This window comes from Notamacropus eugenii, chromosome 3 (assembly GCF_028372415.1).
Source record: "Notamacropus eugenii isolate mMacEug1 chromosome 3, mMacEug1.pri_v2, whole genome shotgun sequence".
Taxonomy (NCBI): Eukaryota; Metazoa; Chordata; class Mammalia; order Diprotodontia; family Macropodidae; genus Notamacropus; species Notamacropus eugenii.
In genome coordinates, this window is record NC_092874.1 from 484,144,999 (window position 1) to 484,169,637 (window position 24,639).

The 24,639-nt window shown below is 46.6% G+C and overlaps 1 protein-coding gene across 2 annotated transcripts in view; it reads left to right on the forward strand.

Moving 5' to 3' along the window:
- HECW1 (HECT, C2 and WW domain containing E3 ubiquitin protein ligase 1) overlaps positions 1-24,639 on the forward strand; it is a 91,918-nt gene that overhangs the window by 42,349 nt on the left and 24,930 nt on the right. For both annotated transcript variants that reach the window (XM_072599120.1, XM_072599122.1), the window contains exons 9-19: positions 4,340-4,503; positions 5,748-5,869; positions 7,602-7,787; positions 8,589-8,723; positions 12,014-12,119; positions 12,961-13,057; positions 18,170-18,253; positions 18,629-18,738; positions 22,121-22,241; positions 22,581-22,694; positions 23,368-23,520. In XM_072599120.1, the coding sequence (XP_072455221.1) occupies positions 4,340-4,503; positions 5,748-5,869; positions 7,602-7,787; positions 8,589-8,723; positions 12,014-12,119; positions 12,961-13,057; positions 18,170-18,253; positions 18,629-18,738; positions 22,121-22,241; positions 22,581-22,694; positions 23,368-23,520 (1,392 nt within the window). The remainder of the gene's footprint in view (positions 1-4,339; positions 4,504-5,747; positions 5,870-7,601; positions 7,788-8,588; positions 8,724-12,013; positions 12,120-12,960; positions 13,058-18,169; positions 18,254-18,628; positions 18,739-22,120; positions 22,242-22,580; positions 22,695-23,367; positions 23,521-24,639) is intronic.

A 24,639-nucleotide genomic window follows, 5' to 3' on the forward strand; every position in this document is an offset into this window, starting at 1 on the left:
GTTGTCGCAGGGGAGCCCTGGACCTGTACAGATTAACATCTGAGCTCAGAAATACATGAAATACCTCATCAGGACCCCAAGGGGAGAACCCTCCAGGGGGTAGGAATTCTGGGGGATGGGAAAGGGGCAACTTCACTATCAATTATGTTTTCTTTTCAAAGTTGCTGAGAAAACATTACTCACACACACACCTACTCCATACACACACATTTACACAGACACATACATACCCTGTATGTATGTATATATACACACACACATACATATCCCACATGCATATATGTATATATCCCACGGTGACACACACATAACTCACAATGCATACATCCTCACACATACATACTGCACACACATACACACTGCACACACATACACACACACATACACACACACACACACACACATATCCTTAGGACTAGCTACAATGCTGCCTTCACCATAAGTCTCCTAACATGGCAGAGAGTTTATTTAGATTTCTTCTTTTTGGTCACATTAGAGAGAACATAAAGCTCTGAGTTCATCCCTCAGAAGAATCCACTGAGTTGTGGATTCTGAGTTAGGAGAAAGGAAGGCTGAGGTGGCCACCCCCAAACCCCAAGGATGGGAAGGATGAGCCTTGGCCTGCTTGGCTCCAGAGGGTAGAGGCTCCAGGGCCTGGAGGGTGAAGTGGGGAGTTAGAGAAAGGCCTCTTTCAGCTTTGATGTCAGGGAACACTTCTGAATGATAGAATTGGAGCCTGCCCTGTCTACTCTAGGCAGGATGTGAGAGGAAGCAAGGCCCTAAAATGAGGTAAGGTCCCTCTTGGCAGAGGCTGCACAGTGACTTGTGGGTGCTTTACACAGGGGATTCTTGTTTGGGAAAAGCTGGTGCCCCTCTGAGAGCACCCCTCACTCTGAAATTTGGGGTTTCTGTGACTCCACCCACCTCATCCCCCAGCTGACACCATACTATTGCTCCCCTTTGCCCCCTACAGGCTGTGCCCAGCATGTGTGCCTAAGATCTGGGTCCCTCCAGAGTAGGACATCAGCTACAAAGGGTGGACTCTGGGCTGTGTTCTCTTGAGGATCCTTTTGGTATCCCAGAGCACCCAGTAGGAGCTTAATAAACGCTCATTGCGGTGTTGAATTTAATCTCTCATTGTGTTAACAAGAATGACTCCTGGAATCACTGGGAAATTCTTTCTTGTTCACAGACAGAGTCAAATAGTCCCCAAATTCTTGTTTTGCTGCTTGCCTTAGAAATTTCTTTTTTTTTTCTTATTTTTTTTATTTTAGTGGTATTTTATTTTCCCCCAATTCCATATGAAGAAATACTTTTAGCATTTATTTATTTTTTTATTAACATTCATTTTCACAAAATTTTGGGTTACAAATTTTCTCTCCTTTTATCCCCTCTCCCCCCAAACACCAAGCATTCTAATTGCCCCTATGACCAATCTGCTCTCTCTTCTATCATCCCTCTCTGCCCTTGTCTCCATCTTCTCTTTTGTCCTGTAGGGCCAGATAGCTTTCTATACCCCTTTACCTGTATTTCTTGTTTCCTAGTGGCAAGAACATTACTCGACAGTTGATCCTAACACTTTGAGTTCCAACTTCTTTACCTCCCTCCCTCTCCACCCCTTCCCTTTGGAAGGCAAGCAATTCAATATAGGCCAAATCTGTGTAGTTTTGCAAATGACTTCCATAATAGTTGTATTGTATAGGACTAACTATATTTCCCTCCATCCTATCCTGTTCCCCATTACTTCTATTCTCTTTTGATCCTATCCCTCCCCATGAGTGTCAACCTCGAATTGCACTCTCCTCCCCTTGCCCTGCCTTCTATCATCCCCCCCCCACCCTGCTTATCCCCTTATCCCCCATTTTCCTGTATTGTAAAACAGGTTTTCCTACCAAAATGAGTGTGCATTTTATTCTTTCCTTTAGTGGAATGTGATGAGAGTAGACTTCCTGGTTTTCTCTCACCTCCCCTCTTTATCCCTCCACTAATGAGTCTTTTGCTTGCCTCTTTTATGAGAGATAATTCGCCCCATTCAATTTCTCCCTTTCTCCTCCCAATATATTTCTCTCTCACTGCTTGATTTCATTTTTTTTAAGATATGATCCCATCCTCTTCAATTCACTCTGTGCACTCTGTCTCTATGTGTGTGTGCGTGTGCATGTGTGTGTGTGTACTCCCACCCAGTACCCAGATACTGAAAAGTTTCAAGAGTTACAAATATTTTCTTTCCATGTAGGAATGTAAACAGTTCAACTTTAGTAAGTCCCTTATGACTTCTCTTTGCTGTTCACCTTTTCATGCTTCTCTTCATTCTTGTGTTTGAAAGTCAAATTTTCTTTTCAGCTCTGGTCTTTTCATCAAGAATGCTTGAAAACCCTCTATTTCATTGAAAGACCATTTTTTCCCCTGAAGTATTATACTCAGTTTTGCTGGGTAGGTGATTCTTGGTTTTAGTCCTAGTTCCTTTGACTTCTGGAATATCCTATTCCATTCCCTTCGATCCCTTAATGTAAAGAGTGCTAGATCTTGTGTTATCCTGATTGTATCTCCACAATACTTGAATTGTTTCTTTCTAGCTGCTTGCAATATTTTCTCCTTGACCTAGGTGCTCTGGAATTTGGCCACAATGTTCCTAGGAGTTTCTCTTTTTGGATCTCTTTCAGGCGGTGTTCTGTGGATTCCTTGAATATTTATTTTGCCCTCTGGTTCTAGAATCTCAGGGCAGTTTTCCTTGATAATTTCATGAAAGATGATGTCTAGGCTCTTCTTTTGATCATGGCTTTCAGGTAGTCCCCAAATTTTTAAATTGTCTCTCCTGGATCTATTTTCCAGGTCAGTTGTTTTTCCAATGAGATATTTCACATTATCTTCCATTTTTCCATTCTTTTGGTTTTGTATTGTGATATCTTGCTTTCTCATAAAGTCCTTAGCCTCCATCTGTACCATTTTAATTTTGAAAGAACTATTTTCTTCAGTGAGCTTTTCAATCTCCTTTTCCATTTGGCTAATTCTGCTTTTGAAAGCATTCTTCTCCTCATTGGCTTTTTGAACCTCTTTTGCCAATTGAGTTAGGCTAGTTTTCAAGGTGTTATTTTCTTCAACATTTTTTTGGGTCTCCTTTAGCAGGGAGCTGACCTGCTGTTCATTCTTTGACTTCATGTCTCTCATTTCTCTTCCCAGCTTTTCCTCCACCTCTCTAACTTGATTTTCAAAATTCTTTTTGAGCTCTTCCATGGCCTGAGCCCATTGGGTGGGCTGGGACACAGAAGCCTTGATTTCTGTGTCTTTGCCTGATGGTAAGCATTGTTCTTCCTCATCAGAAAGGCAGGGAGGAGATGCCTGTTCACCTAGAAAGTAACCTTCTATAGTCTTATTTCTTTTCCCTTTTCTGGGCATTTTCCCAGCCAGTGACTTGACCTCTGAATATTCTCCTCACACCCACCTTGCCTCCTGATCCTCCCAGCCAGCGTTTGGGGACTGAGATTCAAATGCTGCTTCCAGCCTCAGGGCTTTTGGCGGGGGCAGGGCTGCTATTCAGTGTGAGATTAAGTTCAGGTGCTGAGGTGGGGGCAGGGCCACCTCTCAGGCTCAGTTCCCTGAGGGGGTTTATGCACAGACCTTCAACAATGGATCCAGGCTCCTTTCCGCCTGGGGAGCCCTGGTCTGCAGCCGCCCCTCAGCTTCTGCCTCCCGAGGGGGCCCGAGCCATGGGGGCACCCCACTCCCCTCTCAACCCGCCAAAGAGACTCTCTCACTGACGCCTGTCACCTGTGGGTGGAGGGACTTGTGCGTCCGCTGGAGATCCCGTTCCTGAAGTCTGCTCGGGTCTGTTCCTCTTGGTGCCGTGGCCGCAGCAGGTCTGGGCTGGGGTGGGCTCCGCGTCTGCAGCACGACGGACCTTTTGCGAGAGGTTTGCAGGTCCCTCTGGAACAGAAATCTCCTTCGCTCCACTGTTCTGTGGCCTCACTGCTGCAGAATTCGCCGTGAGTTACTTTATACCAATGTTGTATGGGTTGTGGGTTCGGAGCTATGTGTATTTGCGTCTTTCTACTCCGCCATCTTGGCTCCACCCCCGCCTTAGAAATTTCTAAGATTCCTGTTAGGTCATCAACAAGCCCTGATGAAGCAGCTACTATGTGCCAGGCACTGGGGACACCAAAGCAGAAGAAAAGTGCTCTCTGTCCTGAGGAGCTCGGGTGCTAACATTGGGGCTCAACCTGACTTCATTTAGGTGTATACAGAACAGATACAAGAGAAGAGTGTCTCTGCCCACTCTACTTCAGGACAAACAAGCGATGCCTCCACATCTGACCTAGCCTTTCCTTTTCTTACCACAAAGGTACCAGAACATCCAGCGCACCATGGCCACAGAACGCTCCGAAGAGGACTCTGGCAGCCTAGCAGGCCCTGAGCAGGTTCTCGCTGGAGGAGGCGATGGAGGTGGTGGCAGTGGAGGTGGAGGTGGCAGTGACTCTGAGGCAGATTCTTCTCAGCCGAACTTAGGTGACCAAAGACCCTGAAGTGATCTCTGTGGCTGCGGGCTGAGGGCCATGGGATGGTAGCTCTCAGATGGGAGGCCCTGGCAGCAACTCTGTTTGGGGGGAGAGGCAGGGCTGGCAGGAGGAGGATGGAGTAGCCTCGGGCTGTCTTTGCCCAGTGGCTATGCCCAGGGTAAGCACCTCCCAGTATGTGGCAGGTCCTCCGAGGCCCTGGAGAAGCTGCTGCTTGCTCCTGTCCTGATGGTAGGGACCCCAGGACTCAGTTGTGTTTATGGGAACGTTGGCCTTGTCCACATCCAGCTGCCGATGCCTTGAGCATCCTTTGTTAATTGTACTGGGGACATCTGTCAGTTCGTCCAAATAATAAATTCATGGTGAAAACATCTTAGGTCTTGAAATGGGAAGTGTCTGGTTCAGTCCTCCCATTTCACAAATGAGGCACAGGAAGGATAAGTTTCTCTGCCAATGATACCTAAAAAGTAGGAAATGGCGGGACTGGGATTTGAACCCAGGATCTTCAACTGCTAAGTGAGTGCTCTTTAGACTTTATCCCACTGCCTCTCTTAGGAAGAGGTAGACAATCATCGTGGGTGGCCTCAGAGTTAGGAAGACTCAATCTCAAGTGTCTTTCTGCGTGACACTGAGCAAGGCAAATAGGCAGTAGTCTAATGGAGGGGAGAGGGAAAGGTGGAGAGAGAGGGAAGGAAGAAGGGAAAGAGAGAAGAGAAAGGAGAATGGAGAAAAGAAAGAAGATAAGAAGGAGTGAAAGAAAGGAAAAGGAGGAAGGAAGAGAGGAAGGAAGGAAGGATATATTTTGACCCTCACTTTTGGATGCCTGCCCCAAGCAGGCATCTCTCAGACCTCACCGCAAGCCCCAAGTGTCCCTTGCCTCTGCCACCTCCTGGATAAAAGTCAGGCAGCTCTGAGTCAGAGAAAAGCAAGGATCCTATAAACCACTGTGATGAAAGCAGGAGGAAGCCAGGTTCGTGGAAGGATGTGGGGAAGCAGGGACCCTCAGACATCCAGATGCCCCTTAGCTGGGAGCCACGAGGTCACAGAGCTAGGAAATACAGACTTAGCTAAAAGGGCAAAGTTGGAGACCTGCTCCATCCAGAGTACATACATTAATTGACATGGCTGAATAGACTCTGCTTGTGTAGCTTGTTCTGTACTCACTGGGGAGGCAGAGTGTGGTGGGACAAGTCTGCTTTTCAAACGGCTTCACTTTCTTTTTTCTCCTTTTTCCAGAACTGGGGAGAGAAGGGTCACTTTCCCCTGGGAACTCGCAGAAAATCACGTTGTTGCTTCAGTCTCCAGCTGTCAAATTCCTCACCAACCCTGAGTTCTTCACTGTACTGCATGCCAACTATGTGAGTCCACTGAGTGCCCATGGGGGTAAGCCTGGCAGGAGGCACAGGCCTGGGAGGGGTGAGGAGCCCTCACTTGCTCATAGATGGTTCCTCTTCATCTTGGGCAAGTGGAAAGGACTGCCCATTGCCTCCACCTTTCTCTCTGTCTACTTCCTGGGATGGAGAGAGGGTGGGACAGTCTTTGTAATAATTCATAAACTTCTATACAAAACCATGGAGATCACTTGGAAAGAATGCCAAATCCTCATACAGACACCTCATGTCAAAATTTGCTCCTAGCTACAAATATGACTGTTTGGACATGTTAAAGGCACAATTGAGAGGTTACCCATCTAATTAAGCAAACAAGCGGCCTCTAACGGCTGGGATTCCCCCTCCCTCAGGCAAAGGAGGAGGAGCACATGGTGACCATAGTGGGGAGCAGAAGCCTGCTCAGGAAAAGGCCCCACTATCTGGCCCCTGAGGGCCCTGTGTGTTCCTCAGGAGACACAGACACATAGGGAGGTATTGATAACCATGGCCATTAACAAACGTGAGTTATCTCTCATTTTCAAAGATGCTGAAACCCTTGGCAGTGATGGTGGCTTTTATTATCCTATCTCCAGAATGTAGTACAGGGCTTTCCATACAGTAGGTGTTAAATGGTTGTTTAATGACCTAAAACACCTTGGCTAGCTACTAGTCACCCAAAGGAGCACAGAACTGCAGAGTTTACTGATTAATGGTGGCATGACCAGGGAGATCCCCCAGGTTCGCTCTCCTGCACACAGTAGGCACTCAGTAATGTTTATCCAATTAAGTTGGATCGCATAATCCTGTGTGGGAACACATTCTCCAAACTCTAAAGCACCAGGAATATCCATGAAGAAATTCCTGCTGTGACCCACCAGGATATTGTCTTCCCTGGATTTGACCGAATGGGTCCTGAATTACCAGGCAGGACCCTGAATGTCACTGAGCCAGTACTCAGACCCACTCCAGTCCAGAAGGAGCAGCCATGGTCTGGGTTATTCTGGTCAAGCCTTGGAGAGTGGAGAGGCTCCAGGCTTTAGGAGGCCCCTGAGGAAGGCAGAATTCCCTTTCCTCTAGAGTTGCTGCTCCAATAATATCTAAGGATAACTTATGTTCATTCAAATAACCAAAGGCTATGCTCAGGATGTCAGGAGAATCAGAGGGGGGCCACCAGTATGTTGGGTAGACTCCCTGGGAGGAGCTCTTGGAAGGACATGGACCAGCCTCCCCAGGATGGTCAGGCAAAGATGGGCTGCAATAGGTGTCTTTGGAGGGGCTACTTCCCATGAGGAACCCACAGACCCAGTGGAGTATTGGAGTGCACTAGGATTATTTGTGTATTGATTTCCTGAATTTTCTTTGGAGAAATCTAAAGTGCTTTAGGAATAAATCTTCCCTTTTGTATAAACCTGGCCCCTAGGCTCTGTCTCCTTGCTTCATGATCTCCTCTTACAGAGAAAGCAAGGTCCTAATCCAGATGTGGTCAGACATGTCATTGTGCCTCTGCCCCATATCCCCTTACTGACGTTATACAAGGGCCTCAGTTTCCTCCTCCATAAAATGGGGAGAAGGAGTGTTCTCCCTGACCTCACAGCTTCCTTCCAGCTCCAAATCTAGGTCCTCACTTCCAGGACTAGCTCTCTATCCCTACCCATCAGCCCCATGTTCAGGGATGTGCGTCAGGGTGCTGAGAGGGCCTCTCCTTTTTTGACACCCCCAGAGTGCCTACCGAGCCTTCACCAACAGCACCTGCTTGAAGCACATGATCTTGAAGGTCCGTCGGGATGCTCGGAACTTTGAGCGATACCAGCATAACCGAGACCTGGTGAACTTCATCAACATGTTTGCAGACACCCGCCTGGAGTTACCCCGTGGCTGGGAAATCAAAACCGACCAGCAGGGCAAGGTGAGTGGGAGAGTGCCCGGGGCATGGTGGCAGTACAGGCTGTCAGCATGTGATGGTAGGAGGAAAAGGTGGTGAAAAGACCAGACTGGGAGTCTTCAAAAAATGCACCCTTGGAAGGGTGCAGGGCCGAAGGACTCAGGGTCTGCTGCCCTTCCCTCTGTTCTTGAGGGCCCAGCCAGGGTCAATGCAGCAGATTTCCCAGTGAATGCCCAAGGGGCCTTCTGGCCATGGGGAGCCACATCACAGACAGTCTCTATTCCTTTAATTATCTGAGCAGGGATTCGGTTCTCCTCATAGATGTCCTCAGGAGACAGTGTCTATAGCCCCAGGGTAAAAATGAAGTCAGTGAAGTAAGAGTGGGCATCCAAAGTACCTCCTTTCTCTAAAGTTCTGTGTCCCAGCTGCTGTGGAGACTCAGCTGATTTTCTCAGAGGACACTCAGACTCTGGGGACCAGGGGCCTGAGAGATGCCAGGCGTCTGGGAGGAAAGTAGCCTGGCATCATTACTCTGTCAGGCATGATCCCCTCCAAGGGGCTGCTCTAAAGAGAAGGGCTCGGGATGCCTATTGTAAACTTCTTTTAGCCCCTGTAACAAGTCATTCCCAGTTGAAATACTTTTCCTCTGAAGGAGGTACCCAATAAAATGAAAGGGTTTCTTCCCTGCTCCCAACTGGGGCAGATTCATGAAAGTTAGAGACTAGGATGGGAAGAGACCTGGGTTCCCTACCTGGCACATCCCTCTCTGCTCTTGTGGCTACCCTCCTACCAAATATAGGTTGTCTTTGTTCTTTCCTCTGGCAGTCTTTTTTTGTGGACCACAACAGCCGAGCAACTACTTTTATTGACCCCCGCATCCCTCTTCAGAATGGACGCCTACCCAACCACCTGACCCACAGACAGCACCTCCAACGGCTGCGCAGCTACAGTGCTGGGGAGGTAAGTCCACTCATCCCTAGGAAATGCAATCTCGGGGCTCCCTAGGTAGACACCAGGGCTGGGCTGGGTGGTGATGTGGCTGTCCTCTGTCTACACAAGTCACCAGCCTGGGAGCCTGGCAGATGTCAGCCTGACCATTTACCACTTATCAATATCTAATCCAATTAGACTTACTCCGTGCCAGGCACTGACCTGGGCACAAAGACACATGAAGCAATCTCTGCCTTTGAGGAGTTTACATCTAATGCAGGAGGCAAAATGCAGATAGAGTAGTGAACAGAAAATGGATAAAAAGTGACCAGGCCAGAGCAGGCCCTAGGGGACCAGGAGTGGTCCCGTAGATCAGAGAGCTTCCACTGAGGCTCATAAGAATTGGAGATGAGAGAGGTGCGCATCCCTGGAGGGGGCTGGCCAATGAAAGGTGTGTTCCCCTTATTCCCCCCCATTTCTTTCTAGTACTCCTCAAAGGACTAGCTTCCTCCTGGGCCCACACTTTCTTCTGGCACAAAGAAGGGGCCTCATGGCATTCCTAGATTCCCCTGAGAGCTACGGAGCAAAGAAAGATAAGGGAAGAGAACATCTTGAAACAAGAGGTACACAAACTTGCCAAAAGAAAAAACAACTCCCTCACCATTATAACTGGCCAAATAGAAGTTAATAACTCCATAGAACATCAAGAAATAAAGTCAAATAAAACAAGACAAGAAAGTCAAAGGTCTGAAAAAAATTTAAGGATCTCCTACCAAAAAATAACTGACCTGGAAAAGCAATCAAGGAGAGAAAATTTAAGAATTATTGGACTACCTGAAAGCCATGGCCAAAAAAAAAGAGCCTAATTATCATATTTCAAGAAATCTTTTTTTAATTGCCCTGATATCATAGAACCAGAGGGCAAAGGAGAAATCAAAAGAACGGACTACTTCCCTCCCCTCCCCTAGAAGAAATCCCCGGTGAAAACTCTCAGGAACATTATAGCCAAAACTCGAAGTACCCAGATCAAAGAAAAATGCCAGAAAGAAAGAACTCAAGTAGCAAGGAACACAGTCAGAATCAAGATCTGATAAGGGGAGGGCTACCTGGAGCCCCTCAGAGCTCTATCCCCAGGGGTCACAGAGGGACTTTAATTAGACCAAGAACCTGGGAGGGCTGCTTGTGGTGGTGGTGGCTGATCCGTTGTACTCAGAGAGTGCCAATGCCATCATGATATAGGGTCAACGTCCAGTGTGTTTGACTGTGCATGGTCAGAACAATATGACCTCTGACGGTTCTACCACAGGTTGGGTGTAATGGGTCCATTTGAATATTTGGGAGGGAGATGTCTGGATTTTCACATTTCCTTTGTGATTCGATCCTGCTTTGCTCATAGAGAACATGTGGGTGGTCCTGCGACAGCATCTCCCATGTCTCACAGTCAATACTAAGGCTCTTCAGGGAGACCTTAAGAGTGTCTTTGCACCATTTCTTCTGACTTTGTCTAGCATTTGCCTCATATTAATTCTCTTTAAAATAGTATGTTAGGCAAATGTACATTTGGAGTTCAATCAATAGGACCAGCCGCACTCTGCAGTGGAGTCTGAATGCCTGGCAGTTCAGCACCTTTTCCTGCCAATGATCTGTAGAATCTTCCTAAAGCAATGCAGATGGAAGCCATTTAGTTTGCTGTCCTGGCACTGGGAGACCAGGCATTTAGCAGCGAGGTCAGCACAACGGCTCTGTAGATCTTCAGTTTGGTAGCATCCCAGTTCCCTCCTCTGCTCTTTTTCTCTATTGATGAGAATATTTAGAGACAGACATTTTCCCCTAAGTGCTGCTTTGGCTGCACCCCCAAAATGTAGGCATGGTATCTCATCCCTACTGGTCCAGTCATTCTGAAGAGCCATTCGGAACTGTATACAAGAAGTTCATCATTGTACATGCACTGACTCAGTGATACCACTACTAGGTCCATATGATAAAGATCTCAGAGAAAGAGGGAAGGGACCTATATATCCAAAATGTTTTAGCATCTCCTTTCACGGTGGCAAACACCCATCAATTGAGGAACAGCTCAAGAAATTATGGTATACAATGGAATACTATTGTGTTATATGAAATGATGCAGGGAAAGCCTCAAAGAAATCTGGCAAGCTGTATGAACAGTTGCAAGTGAAGTTCATACCATACCAACAATATATTAATAACAAATAATTTTGAAAGACTTAGGAAGTCTGATCAACACAGTGATCAACCAGAATTCCAAAGGACTCCTGATGGAACATGCTGTCTGCATCTAGGTAGAGCGCCTGATGTACATAGAATGCAAATCCAAGAACTAAATTTTGTGGATAATTTTGTTCCTGCTTTCTCAATGCATGGGGAGGAGGGAGGGAGAGAGAGAGAGAGAGAGAGAGAGAGAGAGAGAGAGAGAGAGAGAGAGAGAGAGAGAGAGAGAGAGAGAACTCAGAATTGAAAGCTAAAATTGCATTTATTTTCAACGAAGAAAGACTGGGAAAAGAAGTGGTCCTGTTCCTTCTATGGTACAAATATGGCCTTGATATTTAAACCAGGAAGAGTCAAAACAAACAGAGAAAGAAAACCACAGACCAAAATCCCTAGTGAACACTGACACAAAGATTAAATCAAAATTAGCCGGGAGGCTACAGCAAAGTTCCACAAAGATTGTATACCAGGACTGCACTGTATTTCTACCAGGAATATAGGTCTACTTCAATATTAGGAAAATGATGACCATAATCGACCATGTTAATAACAAAAATTGTGATTATAAGAATGCTTCCATATTTTCAGCATTCAATTTGTCTGTTAATTAAGAACTTGTTGAAAAGTTAACCAATACATCTGACTTTCCTCATACGACTCCTTTTTCCAAAATTATCTGAGTTTTCCACAGTTTTTTTTTTTAGCACTAATGTGAAGAGATCAGAAAGGCATACTAGACGGAGACCTGACCTTGGAGGCAGGAAGACCTGAATTCAAGTCCTGTCTGTGATCTAAATTTTACTGGGTTATCCTGGGCAAGTTAACATCTCAGAGCCCTGAGCTGTTCTCTAAGCCTACATGTGGTAGGTCTAGTGCCCACCTGCAAAAGTGAAAGGGGACAGGGCCCATGGCTTTCTGAGGGTCTCTGTTGGAAAGCCAGGTCCTGACTCCTTTTATTGAATCTGAGTGACTTCAGCCAGTTTTTTTTTTTCATCTTGAAGGAGACGATCAAAGAGTCTTCTAGTTGGGAGTCCCAACAGTGATAGTGGTCAGTGTCATGCTCTCTTTTTCATTTTTTTTTTTTTAACTAGGCATCGGAAGTCTCTCGGAATCGAGGCGCTTCCCTCCTGGCCAGGCCTGGGCACAGCCTTGTAGCCGCCATCCGGAGCCAACATCAACATGAGTCATTACCTCTAGGTAAGCCACGCTCCCCTTTGTTGTTCTGGGCCCTCTGAGCACTGCCCTGCCCCCCTCTCTGGGGAGGGGGGTGACTCTACTACATCATAGGACTCTATCCCTGTGTGGGCAGGCCTGCCCTACAAGCTGCATGTCAGAGGGGGAGTCTGCGGTCCAGGGGCAGGTGACCCAGAAAAGCAGCTAGGGGCTCTCTGTAGGGCCATCCCTTCAGGTGCACACTAAAGGTCCGATGTTCCTGCCCTGCTTTCCTGCAATTTCAAAAGCAAACAATTGTCTCTGTAATCTTTAAAGATTGGAGAATCATACATCTAGACCTGAAGGAAACTTAGAGGTCCTCCTGTGCAACCTCTCCTTTTAAATGAGGAAACTGACTCTCAAATTGGTTCAGAATCTTAGCCACCACCATTCAGGTGAAAAGAGACAGAGCAGAATTTGAACCCAGAAGCCCAAACTAGCTCACCACCATGCCTCCCACCCAATTAGGGCCATGGGAAGCCAAAGACCTAGCATGTAAACATAAGAGGACATGGATCCCCCCTCTCCACTAAACAGTCTGCTCTCGCTCCTGGCCCTGGAGTAGTTTAGGTTTAGGCCCCAGGTTTAGGGCCCCAGAATCCATGCTAATTTAATTCAAGGTCAGATGGAGCAACGTTTCCCAGTTAACAATAGGATTCTGGCCAGAGCAGATGAAGAGCCCGACATGGTGCACTCAAGGCAGTTTGCCCTCAAAGCTCCTCCATAAATCCCAGTCTCATGTCAAGTAGCAATTTTCCCACCCTCTGAAAATCTATCTCTGGGCGACAGAGTGAAGTGAGTGAGCCTTCTGTGCTGTCTCTTGCAGCGTATAATGACAAGATTGTCGCGTTCCTCCGCCAGCCAAACATTTTTGAAATGCTGCAGGAGCGTCAGCCCAGCCTGGCCAGGAACCACACACTCAGGTACAGACCTGTTTGTTTATCACTGTAGCTCACGGTTTGTCCAGCTATTAACCCTCGGGGCCAATTCCAGTGTCGGGAGAACAGCACTGGCTGGGCCCAGTTACTGAGGCTGAGGTCGGCAGGATTCTCAATTAGTCCCTGAATACAAGTACAATGACCCCATAGACTGAGCGCTGCTGGAATCCGAGTGGGAAGGGATCTTAGAGAGCAATTAGTCCAACCCCTCATTGCACACAGACTAGACCCAGAGAGAAGTGACTTGTGTAAGGTCATATGTAAGATCATGTAGGTAATAGAAATTCAAATCTTCTGACCCCGAAATCACTGCTGTGTGTGAGTGTGAGTGTGTGTGTGTGAGAGAGAGAGAGTGTGGATGTGTGAGTGTGTGTATGGGGGGTGAGTGAGTGTATGATCAAGACCATTAGAAGCAGAGGAAACTTTGGAGAAGTACTATCCATCCTCTCTGCCCCCCTTACCAGGCCTGTCCATACCCCAAACCCACCGGGGACCAGGACTGTCTTCATATTGAAACCTGAATCTCATTTTTAAAGAAAAAAGCTATGAATTGGACTTGGGAATATTTAATGGAGTCTGTGGATTGTAAGGCTGTGGTAAGGATTGTTAACTGTTGGCTAAATTGTGACCCCAGGAACTCAGTATTAGTGGAGATTTGTTAAACACATAGAGTATTAGAGTAAATTCCTAATTTAGAACAAACTTATATGTCTCTTTAAAATGTGATTTTCCTGAAGTGAAGATCTGACTTTGTGACCCCCCCCAGTCCATTCAATAAACTCCCATGGCTCCCTGTGACTTCCAGGGTCAAATGCAAAATGCCCAGCCCCCTCCTCCGTTTCTGGAATGTACTCTTTGTTCCAGTGACCCCAGACTCCTGGCTGTTCCACAAGCAAGACCCTCCATCACTGGGCTCTGGGCGTGTTCTCCAACTGTCTTCCAGGCCTGGAACAACACTCTGCCTCCTCTGCTCTGACCTCTGATCTCCCTGGCATCTTTAAGCCTTCCCCAGCCCTGGGAATTTCAGGGTCTTCCCTCTGTTCATTATTTCCAATTTATCTTGTAAATTGTTTGTTTGTGCACATTTGTCTGCACATTGTCTATCCAATTAGATGGTAAAGCTTCTTGGGCCCAGAGGCTTTTTTTTGTATCCCTGGCACTTATAGCCGGACCTGGCCTATGGTAAATGCTTAGTAAATGTTCATTGATTGAGGGACGAAAAACGGCTTTTATAGATCATGTAGAAATAGAATCTCCCCAATAACCATTCCTGGACAAAGGATGGCAAGGGAATGTCAGTTGCTCCCTATCACAATTCCAGGAAGGCCAGCCTAGGTCACCTGGTCACCTAATGGTCACATGGACTTTCCAACTCCCAGCAGAAGGAGATGAAAAGAGAGAAAAAGAAACAAGCATGGCACATGCCCAAGCATCCCCTTCACCAGGCACCCAACGGTGGTCATGCAACCTTGGCATGAAATCACCCAGTGAGTCAGAGCTCACAAACACTCAAAACAACCTATTCATCTTAGGGGCAGCAGTGAATATCGAGAAGGGTTGTTTTCTTCTTAAATGGAATCCTTGTGGGAAGATCATGGCAAATTGGGTGCCCGGAGAAGTTCATCAGGATTGGACACCAGTCTCACAGGGGCACACTTTCCCTGGGCTCTGGGTCATGCAAGATGCTCCCACCTTTTCCCAGTCACCGATGGAGTGAAGCAAGGCTGTGTGCTCACTCCCAGGCTTTTTAACAGAACATTTTCTGTCATGCTGTCAGATGCCTTCAGCAAGGACTAGAAGGGTAGGAAGGTCAGCTACTGAACTGACCACAAATTATGTTACTTAAAAAGGCTACAAGGCAAGACTAAAGTGGAGGGAGAGTTGGTGCCTCTGGGGCCAAGATGCAGCAGAGTATTGATCCATTATCTGCAGCTTGTGCTAATTTTGGCCTGACAATTAACCACAAGAAAACAGGTTCTACGTCAGCCAGCAGCGCACCATTCATACACAGAACTGTCCGTTAAAGCCAATGGAAGCATTTTGAATGTTCTGGAGAAGTTCAGCTACCTTGATGGTATGATTTCCAAGAATAGACACATAGATAATCAGGCTGTCGAACGCATCACCAGAGCTAGCTCAGTGTTTGGAAGGCTCCAGAGGAAAGTGTCAGAGAAAAGAGGTGCTGACTTCCAAACTGAAGATCTACAGAGTTGTGGTGCTGACACACAACCTGGACAGTCTACCAGTGCCATGCCAAGAAACAGAAACACTTCCATTTTAATTGTCTTAGGAAGATGGCATGATAGTGTACTGGAAACTGAAGTCCTTTCTGGAACTAAACTGCCAAACATTCAAACTACCACAGAGAGCACAGCTCTAGTGGGCTGGCCATATTATTCACATGTCAGTTGTACGTTGGGCCTGAAAGACTATTATATGGAGAACTCACCTAAGACAAGCACACATACGGAGGCCAAAAAAAGTGATAGAAGGACGTTCTGAACATCTGTCTGAAGAACTTTGGGGCTGATTGTGAGACATGGTAGACACTGGCACAGGACCAACCAGCACAGCGTGCTCTCATCAGAGAAGGTGTGGTGCTCTAGGAGTGAAGCAGATTTGCAGTTGTTCAAAAGAAACATGAGATGCACCAATTTAGAGACATCTCCTCCCCAAAGGTTCATATGAACTATTTGTGCCTGACCCGTGGTAGAGCCTTCTAAGCTTGCATTGGTCTGATCGGCCACAGTCGGACACAGTCGGACACAGTCGGACACAGTCGGACACATCGTACCTTGACTGTGATTTAGGGATGTCAATTTTGGTCCTCTTTGAGCAACAATCAGCCCTGGAACCTTTGTCTGACTGCCAGACCCTCTGGTGTTATCTTCCATAGAGTCTCTGCCTCACATCACGGTGCTTCTAGATACAAGGAACCACTTCCTATCAAGGAGATCTGCCCCAAAGTGGGATGGGCAGCCTCTGGCAGCAGTTGGTTTCCCCATCCCTGAGGGTCTTCAAGAGGATGCTGAGGGACAAAAAGAGATCACTAATCTGTGTTCTTTAAGAAGGATGGACACCCACTTGTCAGGGATTTCATAGAGGGGAGTTTTGTCCCAGTATGGACCACACTGTATGCCTCTGAGGTACCTCATAGCTCAAAGATTCTGGAACCCTCTATGGCCCTCAGTTTTATCCTCTAAATAAGAGGGCTGGAGCAGCAGAGCACCCAGCTCTATGATTTTATGATGTTCTTTCATAGATTGAAGCCTGATGACGTTAAACATGGGCCTGATCAAGGAGGAACCTCATCAAATCTGATTATGCACCATGCCCCTAGGACAAGCGCAGGGAGTGGCTGGGGAGGGCAGATATCTTAGAATCATCCTCAGAGAAAGAATGAAACATCAATGAAATGTTACTCATGCTTCGAACCAGAAGGAATCAGGGGTAGGGAAAACTTCCTCTGTCCCAGAGGCAGCACAAAAGGCACCTATGCCTTGGCTCAGAGGCCTAGTGTGCCACGAGAGAAGTTTCATGGAAAGGCTCAGCCAACACCATTGAAAAGGGTGTGGAGCTCTCTAGTGCCCTCCCCCTGTCCCCTGCACCAGAGGCATGTGCACTCTCTGCTTCTTCCAACACTTTCTCTGGTTATGGCTCCAGCAAGGGCTTGTCACTTCGTTTCAAGGCTACCTTCCTTCCCCAGTCCCTCTGGCCACTGGTCTGTGTAGCACTGCCCAGCTCATGACAGTGGCTCCAGAGTAGATATTCGTTCTCCCTGCTCCTTATCATGGTTAACACCCCCACTTTTCTCTTCTTCCCTCCCCATTTCCCATAGGGCTCAGTAGCTACCACACTTGTTCTCTGTCTGGGGTCTTGCACAGTCTGTCTTCCCACCTGTAGTACTTGGAAACTGCCAGCAGGTGGGAGCAGTTCTCCTTCCCAGGACATCAGTTCACTCCTGGCTCCAAGATTAGGGGGTCCAGCATCCCTCTCTTGGCCAAATGTGTTGACTGCTCAGACTATACCTTCAGACCTTCCAGGAGCTCTCCAGAATAAAGCAAAAAAAAAAACCTTAGAGTTGGAAGGAACCTTAGAGAGAACAGTGAAAGAAAAGTGAAAATTTTAATGATAAACTTGGGGTTATCAGATCTGAAATAAACCCTGACTCTTCCATGTGCTACCCATGTGACCTGGAGTAAATCACTATCCCCCTTTGGACCCCGGGCTCTTTATCTGTAGAGTGAAGGTCTCGGAAGTCCCTCCAGCTCTCAGGTCAAGATTCTATGATCCCAAATCTCATCTCACATGTCTGCCTTTCAGAGGAAAAAGAAAGTGCTTTGAGAGGCTTCAGGGAAAAGTGCTATGCAGTATTCTAGTTAGAAGACACCTCAGAGGCAAACAATGGATGGCTTCTTACTCAAAAATCAATGTTTTCTGCACCTCCTTCCCCCATTTGCAAGTGAAGGGGGTGTCCTATGACCTTGGAACCCCAAATATGATTTCAGACTCTTTGGTTCACTTACTTTTTCTGAACTATATTTTCTGCTCTTTTTGTTATCATGTATTTTGTTATCATGTAACAAGTATTTCTTTTGTATTTGCATATATAAGTAGGTGTTATTTCTCCTAATAGTTTGCCAGTCAATGAGCATTTTTAATAACTTTTCATATACCAGACATTGCCTTGAAGGAGCTTACGTTCTAATGGAATTATTTATAAGGGAGACAGACAGACAGATAGATACACGGATAGATGGATGGGTGGATGGGTGGATGGGTGGATGGATGGATAGATGTAGATACACACATGCACACATATTTATATAAAAATGTAGATGGTATAAAAATAGGACATCAATGAAAATACATTTTTAAAATAAACATATCTTATGATGGGGAGACTAGAAGGCCCCTAAGCCCTGGTAGGTTGTTTGACCCAGAATTGTTTTCACTAACTAGAAAACAAATTGGATGTGAGACTGTGAGTTGTTCAGCTGCACTGAGAAGAAGGAGCAGTTGGAGGGTCACCAAAGTGGGGATTCCATTACTTGGGTTCTGAAATAGAACAGTTTCTTCCCATATCTGATGCTGCAGGGAGAAGATCCATTATATCCGCACAGAGGGCACCCATGGGCTTGAAAAGCTGTCCTGTGATGCGGATTTAGTCATCCTGCTAAGGTAAGGGTCTGTGGATCACAGACCAGAGCTGACGGATCCTCCAGACAGTCCCCCATCCATCAAGCCAGATGCCTGGGAGGGGACTGGATATTGAAGTCCAGCCCAAGCCCTTCCCTTTTCCTCTTCTGAGCTTTCTCCAAAACCTAAGTTTAGAAATGACTAAACAACTACATCTGGTGGGAATTTTGTGGGAGTTTTAATTAGAGCATAGTGTTCCTCAGGCTCTGAGATCCCGGCAGGGAAGATTTGGAAATACCTGTGTGTATTATACCCTGCCTGGATCAGATGGTGCTGATTAGGGTTCTTGCCTCATCATCCCCGTCAGTGCCGAGTGGCCCAGGACAGAGAGAGTTCTGACTTCTCCTTGCTTTGCAGCCTCTTTGAAGAGGAGATCATGTCCTACGTCCCCCTGCAGGCTGCCTTCCACCCCGGCTACAGCTTTTCCCCCCGGTGTTCCCCCTGCTCATCACCCCAGAACTCTCCAGGTGAGCTTGGGAGCATCACCCCACCTGGGACACTCTGTGCCCGTCCAGAAGTTTGACAAAGTTGGGAAATGCACTAATGAATATCAGGAAATGGGTTTGTTGGTCGTTCTCTCTTGGTCCAAAGGCATGTCCTAGAGTGATCCATGCCTGGAGGAGTGATATCCTTCAAAGAAGAATTCCAAGCATTGTAACTGACAAAGATTTTGTTAATCACCCAAAAAGTTCCATGAGTAGAGTCCAAAGTGAGCAGGATGACAGTTCCCTGTCCTCTGCCCTGGTCAGACCCTGTCTGGAGTTCAGCTCTGGACTCCCCTTTGCGGGGAGAACATTGTGAAGTAGACCCTAAAGGAAGGCAACCAGGTATGGTGAGGGGCCCCCTAACCCTGCCCCCAATACAAAGATTCAGTGAGGAAAGATTAGCAAATGATGGGTGTCCCCAAGCGTTTAATGAGCTGTCATAAAGAAAAGGGATCAGGTACATCTGACTTGGCCCCAGAGAGCTGAACAAGGAGCACAGGAGCAGGGTTCAATGATAGACATCCCTCTGGATGATGCTTCTGGACATCATTGGTTTCCCATCACTTTAGTTCAACCAATTAATAAAACAACCCACAAGTAAATATTCATTAAGCAGGCACTAGGAGTCACAAGATCATATAGGAAGCCTCTGTTCATAAGGAGTCTACATTCTAATGGGGACATATGTAAGTACGTACAGAATAAACACAATGTGTTTTAGAGGGGGTTCATGAGCAGTTGAGGGGATCAGGAAAGGCCTCAGGCAGAACATGATGAGATCTCATGGGACCTTCACAACCTATAAGACAGGGCTACAGGCATTTTTCCCATTTACACATGAAGATGTTGAGGCACAGAGAATGTGAGTGTTTTGTCTCTGGTGTCACAGTTGGTGCCAGGGGCAGAATTGATTCTCTGGGCAGGGACCCTATATACTGACTTAGAATGCAGCTTTCAATGAGGGTGTTTGCTGAGGGGAGAGTGGCTGGGAAAGTGGGTGCCTTCAGTGGGTCTGCTGAGTCAATTTGCTAATGCCATGGAATGTATTTATAAACCAGTCATTCCTTTGGGTTCCGATTCTGTAGTACAAGGGTGCTGTCCAATGCTCAGCTCCATTCACACACAAAGTTTGGAATCTGTTCTCTGAGGCCAATTTTTGACATGTCAAATCCAAAATGATGCTGGGACATTTGGTTTGAAATGTCCAATAGGCAATTAGTGATGGGGGACTGAAGCTCGGGAAATGTAGGTATATGTGGATATGTGGATCTTGTAGATCTTGAAGTCATCTATGTAGAGATGGTAATTATGCCCATCAGAGATGATCAGGTTGCCATAATAGTGTGTGGAGAGAGGATTAGGGGCCAAGGACAGAGTCTTGGGTAACACCTGTAATTAAGAGATGTTATATAGATGATAAATCAGCAAAGGAGACTGAGAAGGAGCAGTCAGATATAGGAGGCAAACTAGGAGAAAGGTGTGTTACGAAAACTCCAAAAGGAGAGGTGGCCAGAGGCATCCGGTGCAGCAGGGAAGGATGCTTCTTAACTTGTTTTCTTTGTGGAACTTGCTAGAACTGGCACTATTTATACTGCAACCATTTTCCTTTTTCCATGGAATTTCTAAAGAAAAGGTGTGTTTGTATCACTTGTTTTTCACATCACTTTCTTTTTTTTAAACATTTTTTAAAGATTTAGTATCAGTTATTTTTAAAGCTTTGAGTTCCCAATTCTATCTCTTCCTCCAGCTCCTGCTGCACCCATTGAAAAAGCAAGCAATGTGTTATCAATTATGCATGGGAAAATATGCAAAATGTTTCCTTGTTAGCTATGTTGCAAAAAAAAAAAAGCAAGGAAAATTTTAAAAACAATTAATGTGCTTCAAGTTGCACTCAGAGTTCATCAGTTCCTTCTCTGAAAGTGGATAGCATTTTCATAATGAGTCCTTCAGAATTGTCTTGGATTGTTGTATTAATCAGAGTAGCAAAGTCATTCACAATGGATTGTCGTTACAATGTTGCTGTATCCAGGTTCTGCTCCCTTTACTTTGTATCAGTTCATACAAGTCTTCCTAGGTCTTTCTGAGAGCATCCTGCTCGTCATTTCTTAATTACCTTCACTTCTAAAATACTCCTTCCCCTCTCCCCCTGCCCAGGTATGCAGTGTTCCACCCCCATCATCCACCACCTCCGCAGAGAAGGGAGAGTGATGCATTTTCATACCTTTTCCTTAGGGCCAAGCTCAGTCACTCTAATTGCATGCCATTCAGCTTCAGGGTTTTGTTATTGTGGTTAGAATACTGGAATCACTGTATACATTGTTTTCCTAGTTCTGTGTATTTTACTCCATAACCATTCATAGAAGTCTTCTCAGCTGGTGGCAGTGTACAGAGAGGCAGGGTCAGGAAACTTTGGGTGCAAACACTTACCAGCTATATGATCCTGGCTTCTTATGAAAATAAAATGAGATAATATTTGTAAAAAAGATACAAAAGTGGAGGTGCCGTATAATTACTTATTAGTAGCATTATTCTCACACATCTCTGAATCTTTGTATTTGTCATTTCCTACTTTCCCTTGATTTTGGAGGCGGACATTGTAATTATAAAGGATTCTAATGACTTTAGAAGACATTTTCCTGGATGTTTTTTCCCCTATAATAATTCATTTGTCCATTTTAGTAAAGTGACCTGACTGTTCTTCTAGGAGTCAGTGGGTGGTTCATGTTGGTCTATCAGCCTGCACTTAATATGTATAATGAAGACAGGCACAAAGTCACAGAATTACAGCGATGGAAGGAATCATGAGGCCTCTAGTCCAATGCACACTTCAAAGAAAGCCCCGCTCCCACATATCCAATCCATGGTCATCCAGCCTCTATACAAAGACTTCCCAGCAGGGGAAACCTATTACCTCCCAAGGCAGCCTGCTCTAATACTGGATAATTCTAATGGTTGGGGAGTTTTCTCACTATCAAGTCTAAATGTGCTTTTTTGTGACATGTTTCTTCTGAATCTGGACCCTCTGGGGTCCAACAAGACAAATGTCTCTACGATAAGGCAAGCCTTCAAATATTTTAAAACAACTTTCATGTTCCAACTGGAATACATACTTCTTTCCAGTCCCCCTCTGCCTATGACAGAACTTCCCTCCTCTCTGCAGGGAGGTGGGGAGACTGAGTGTGGAATGGTGTCCACACTGGCAAATGGAGTCCCTGTTTTATTTGGTTTGGGCTTAACTGGTTTTCTTTGTTAGACAGAAGGGTTCTGCAGGCAATGACTAGGGTCCAAAAAATGCTGAAATAAAATTTTGAACACTTTTTCCCTCAAAAATATATTCTAAAGGCCCTCTGTTTTTCTCCCTTAGGCTTGCAGAGAGCCAGCGCGAGAGCTCCCTCACCATATAGGAGAGACTTTGAAGCCAAGCTCAGAAACTTCTACAGAAAACTTGAAGCCAAAGGATTTGGGCAGGGTCCAGGGAAAATAAAGTGAGTGTCCAAGTGCCTGCCATCTTCATCCAATGGCAGACACTGCAGACCTCCCAAAGAATTTCATACTGTGTGCCAAACACTGTCTTAAGTGCTCAGGATAAAAGTAAGAAAAAGACAGTCTCTGTTCTCAAGGAGCTCACAAGATACTGGGGGGAGACAACACACAAGAAAGAGACTGGAATGGGAGAGAGGGTACATAGTAGGTATTTAATCAATGCTTACTGACTTGCTTTAAGGGTAAGGGAGGGAACATAGTGAACATGTGAGCCTGGATGTTCTCTGAGTGATATCCCATCCTCCAGAGGCTCCTCTACCATCTGTTTCTGTCTTTCCCAGACTCATTATACGACGGGACCACTTGCTGGAAGGAACCTTCAACCAAGTGATGGCCTACTCCCGTAAAGAACTCCAGCGGAACAAGCTCTACATCACATTTGTAGGAGAGGAGGGGTATGGTACCAGTCACTTTGTCTTGAAACCCAGCAGGGGGCATGGAATAGGGCCTGGGGACTCAGAGGAAAACAGGCCGTTGACGTGGGACCTGGGCTCTGAGGCTCTGCCCCAGGGCAGGGCAGAGGATTCTGAGGGTTTGTCTAGTTATTCTACCTGTATTTGGGGTTCTTAGGGCTGAAACTAAGCTTGGGCACTCAAGCTACCAAACCTGAAAGGCGTCTTGTGTCTATTGGTCAAGGATCAGCCATGCTCAGTTCAGAAGGCTCACCACAAAGAGGTTGGCCATTGGGTGCTAAGATGACACTGCCATCTCCATCAGGGGAGTGAGTGCCCACTTTGAGGAAACCATGGAGGTTTTGGAGGATGTGGTCTTTCAAATACCCAGGTTCCCCTTTGACAGGTTCAGGCTCAGAAGAGTGAATGTCAAGGTTGAGGAGCCCCCTTTTCCTCTCCCCACTCAATGTAGGTGAATCTCCCCACTGTTGGAGCCCTCCATGGGATGCTGAGAGTAAATCACCCCCCCTCCAGACTCAGAGGCCAATGCTACGGTCACCATGTTTTCTGCCCTCAGAAATCAGGAAAAGCAAAAGTGATAGGGCAGACTAGATTTTAGGAAGCATGGCTTCCAGGGTGAACCATGGGAATGAGCCTCCCTCTGCTTCTGTTCCAGCCTGGATTACAGTGGACCCTCGAGAGAATTCTTCTTCCTTCTGTCCCAGGAGCTTTTCAACCCATATTATGGCCTCTTCGAGTATTCCGCCAATGACACATACACAGTCCAGATCAGCCCCATGTCTGCCTTTGTGGAAAATCATCTTGAATGGTACAGTCTCCCTCTGGCTGCCCCTTTTGTGTTTCCATGTCCTTTGGGTGGGGACAGGGGGAGGAAGACCCCTGTGGGATAGTTGGGAGGGGACTGTTGGGAGGGTGGGGCTCTCTGCCAATATCATGGAGGGTGCAGGAGCCAGCTGCCAACGTCTATGACATGAGCAGGTTTCCTGGAGGCTCGTAAGAAGAGCCAAGTCAGCAGGGCAGGTGAGCTGTGTCTGGGCATGGGAATGGCTGCTGTGTGAAGGGAGATCCCACCTGCTTGGCTCGGCCCCAAGACAGAGCGAGAAGGGGGAGATGGGGCCTTCTGGGTCTGGATGTCATGAAGTCATGAGTTGTGTCTCTCTCATGTCTGCTCTATAGCTGTCTCAGGGTAGCGTTGGCTGCCTCTGAAGGGTCACCTGAATGTACACAGACCGTGGTGAACCTTTCAGAGCTTCAGTTTCCCCATTTGTAAAATGGGAAGAACGCTCATAATTCTCCTAGAAGCTCACTTCTATGTAGTGCATTAGGTTAGGGGAAGCCTATATATACATGTATACATACTCACATGTGTGTATGCTGATATGGTGCAGCTTTCTCATTTGTGCCTCACCACAACATGAGAGAGCTGTTGTTATCATCCCCATTTTATAGGTGAGGAAACTAAGACGCAGAATTAAGTGACATTCCCTGGGGTCATATGGCTAGTGAACGTCTAAGGATAGACTGAATCCAGACCCTACCTGGGATCTGGGCTGGGTCAGGGATTCCCCTCATGGTGGCCATAGCCCATGGTTGCTGGGAGAGAGGTCTTGTGCTATAGGAGGGGCAAGAATTCAGGACTTGGAGTCTGTGGCCCTGGATTTGCAGGCTTGCTCAGCCCCTAACTCCCTGTTGAGGGTCCTCTGTTTCCTCATGAGTTTGGGGATTGGCCGAGATCATGGCTGAGGTCTGGTCCAGCCTTGTGCCAAGAGGGTTACAGAAATGAAGGTGAATGCATGAACCCTCCCTCTTGTGAAGTAGGTGACGGACACCTGCAGTGTTCCACTGAGGAGGGGGAGAAGCAGCCACAAGGACAGGGAACAGGTGATAACGGAAGGGAGTTATCCTGCTGGGGAGGGACAAGCCCAGA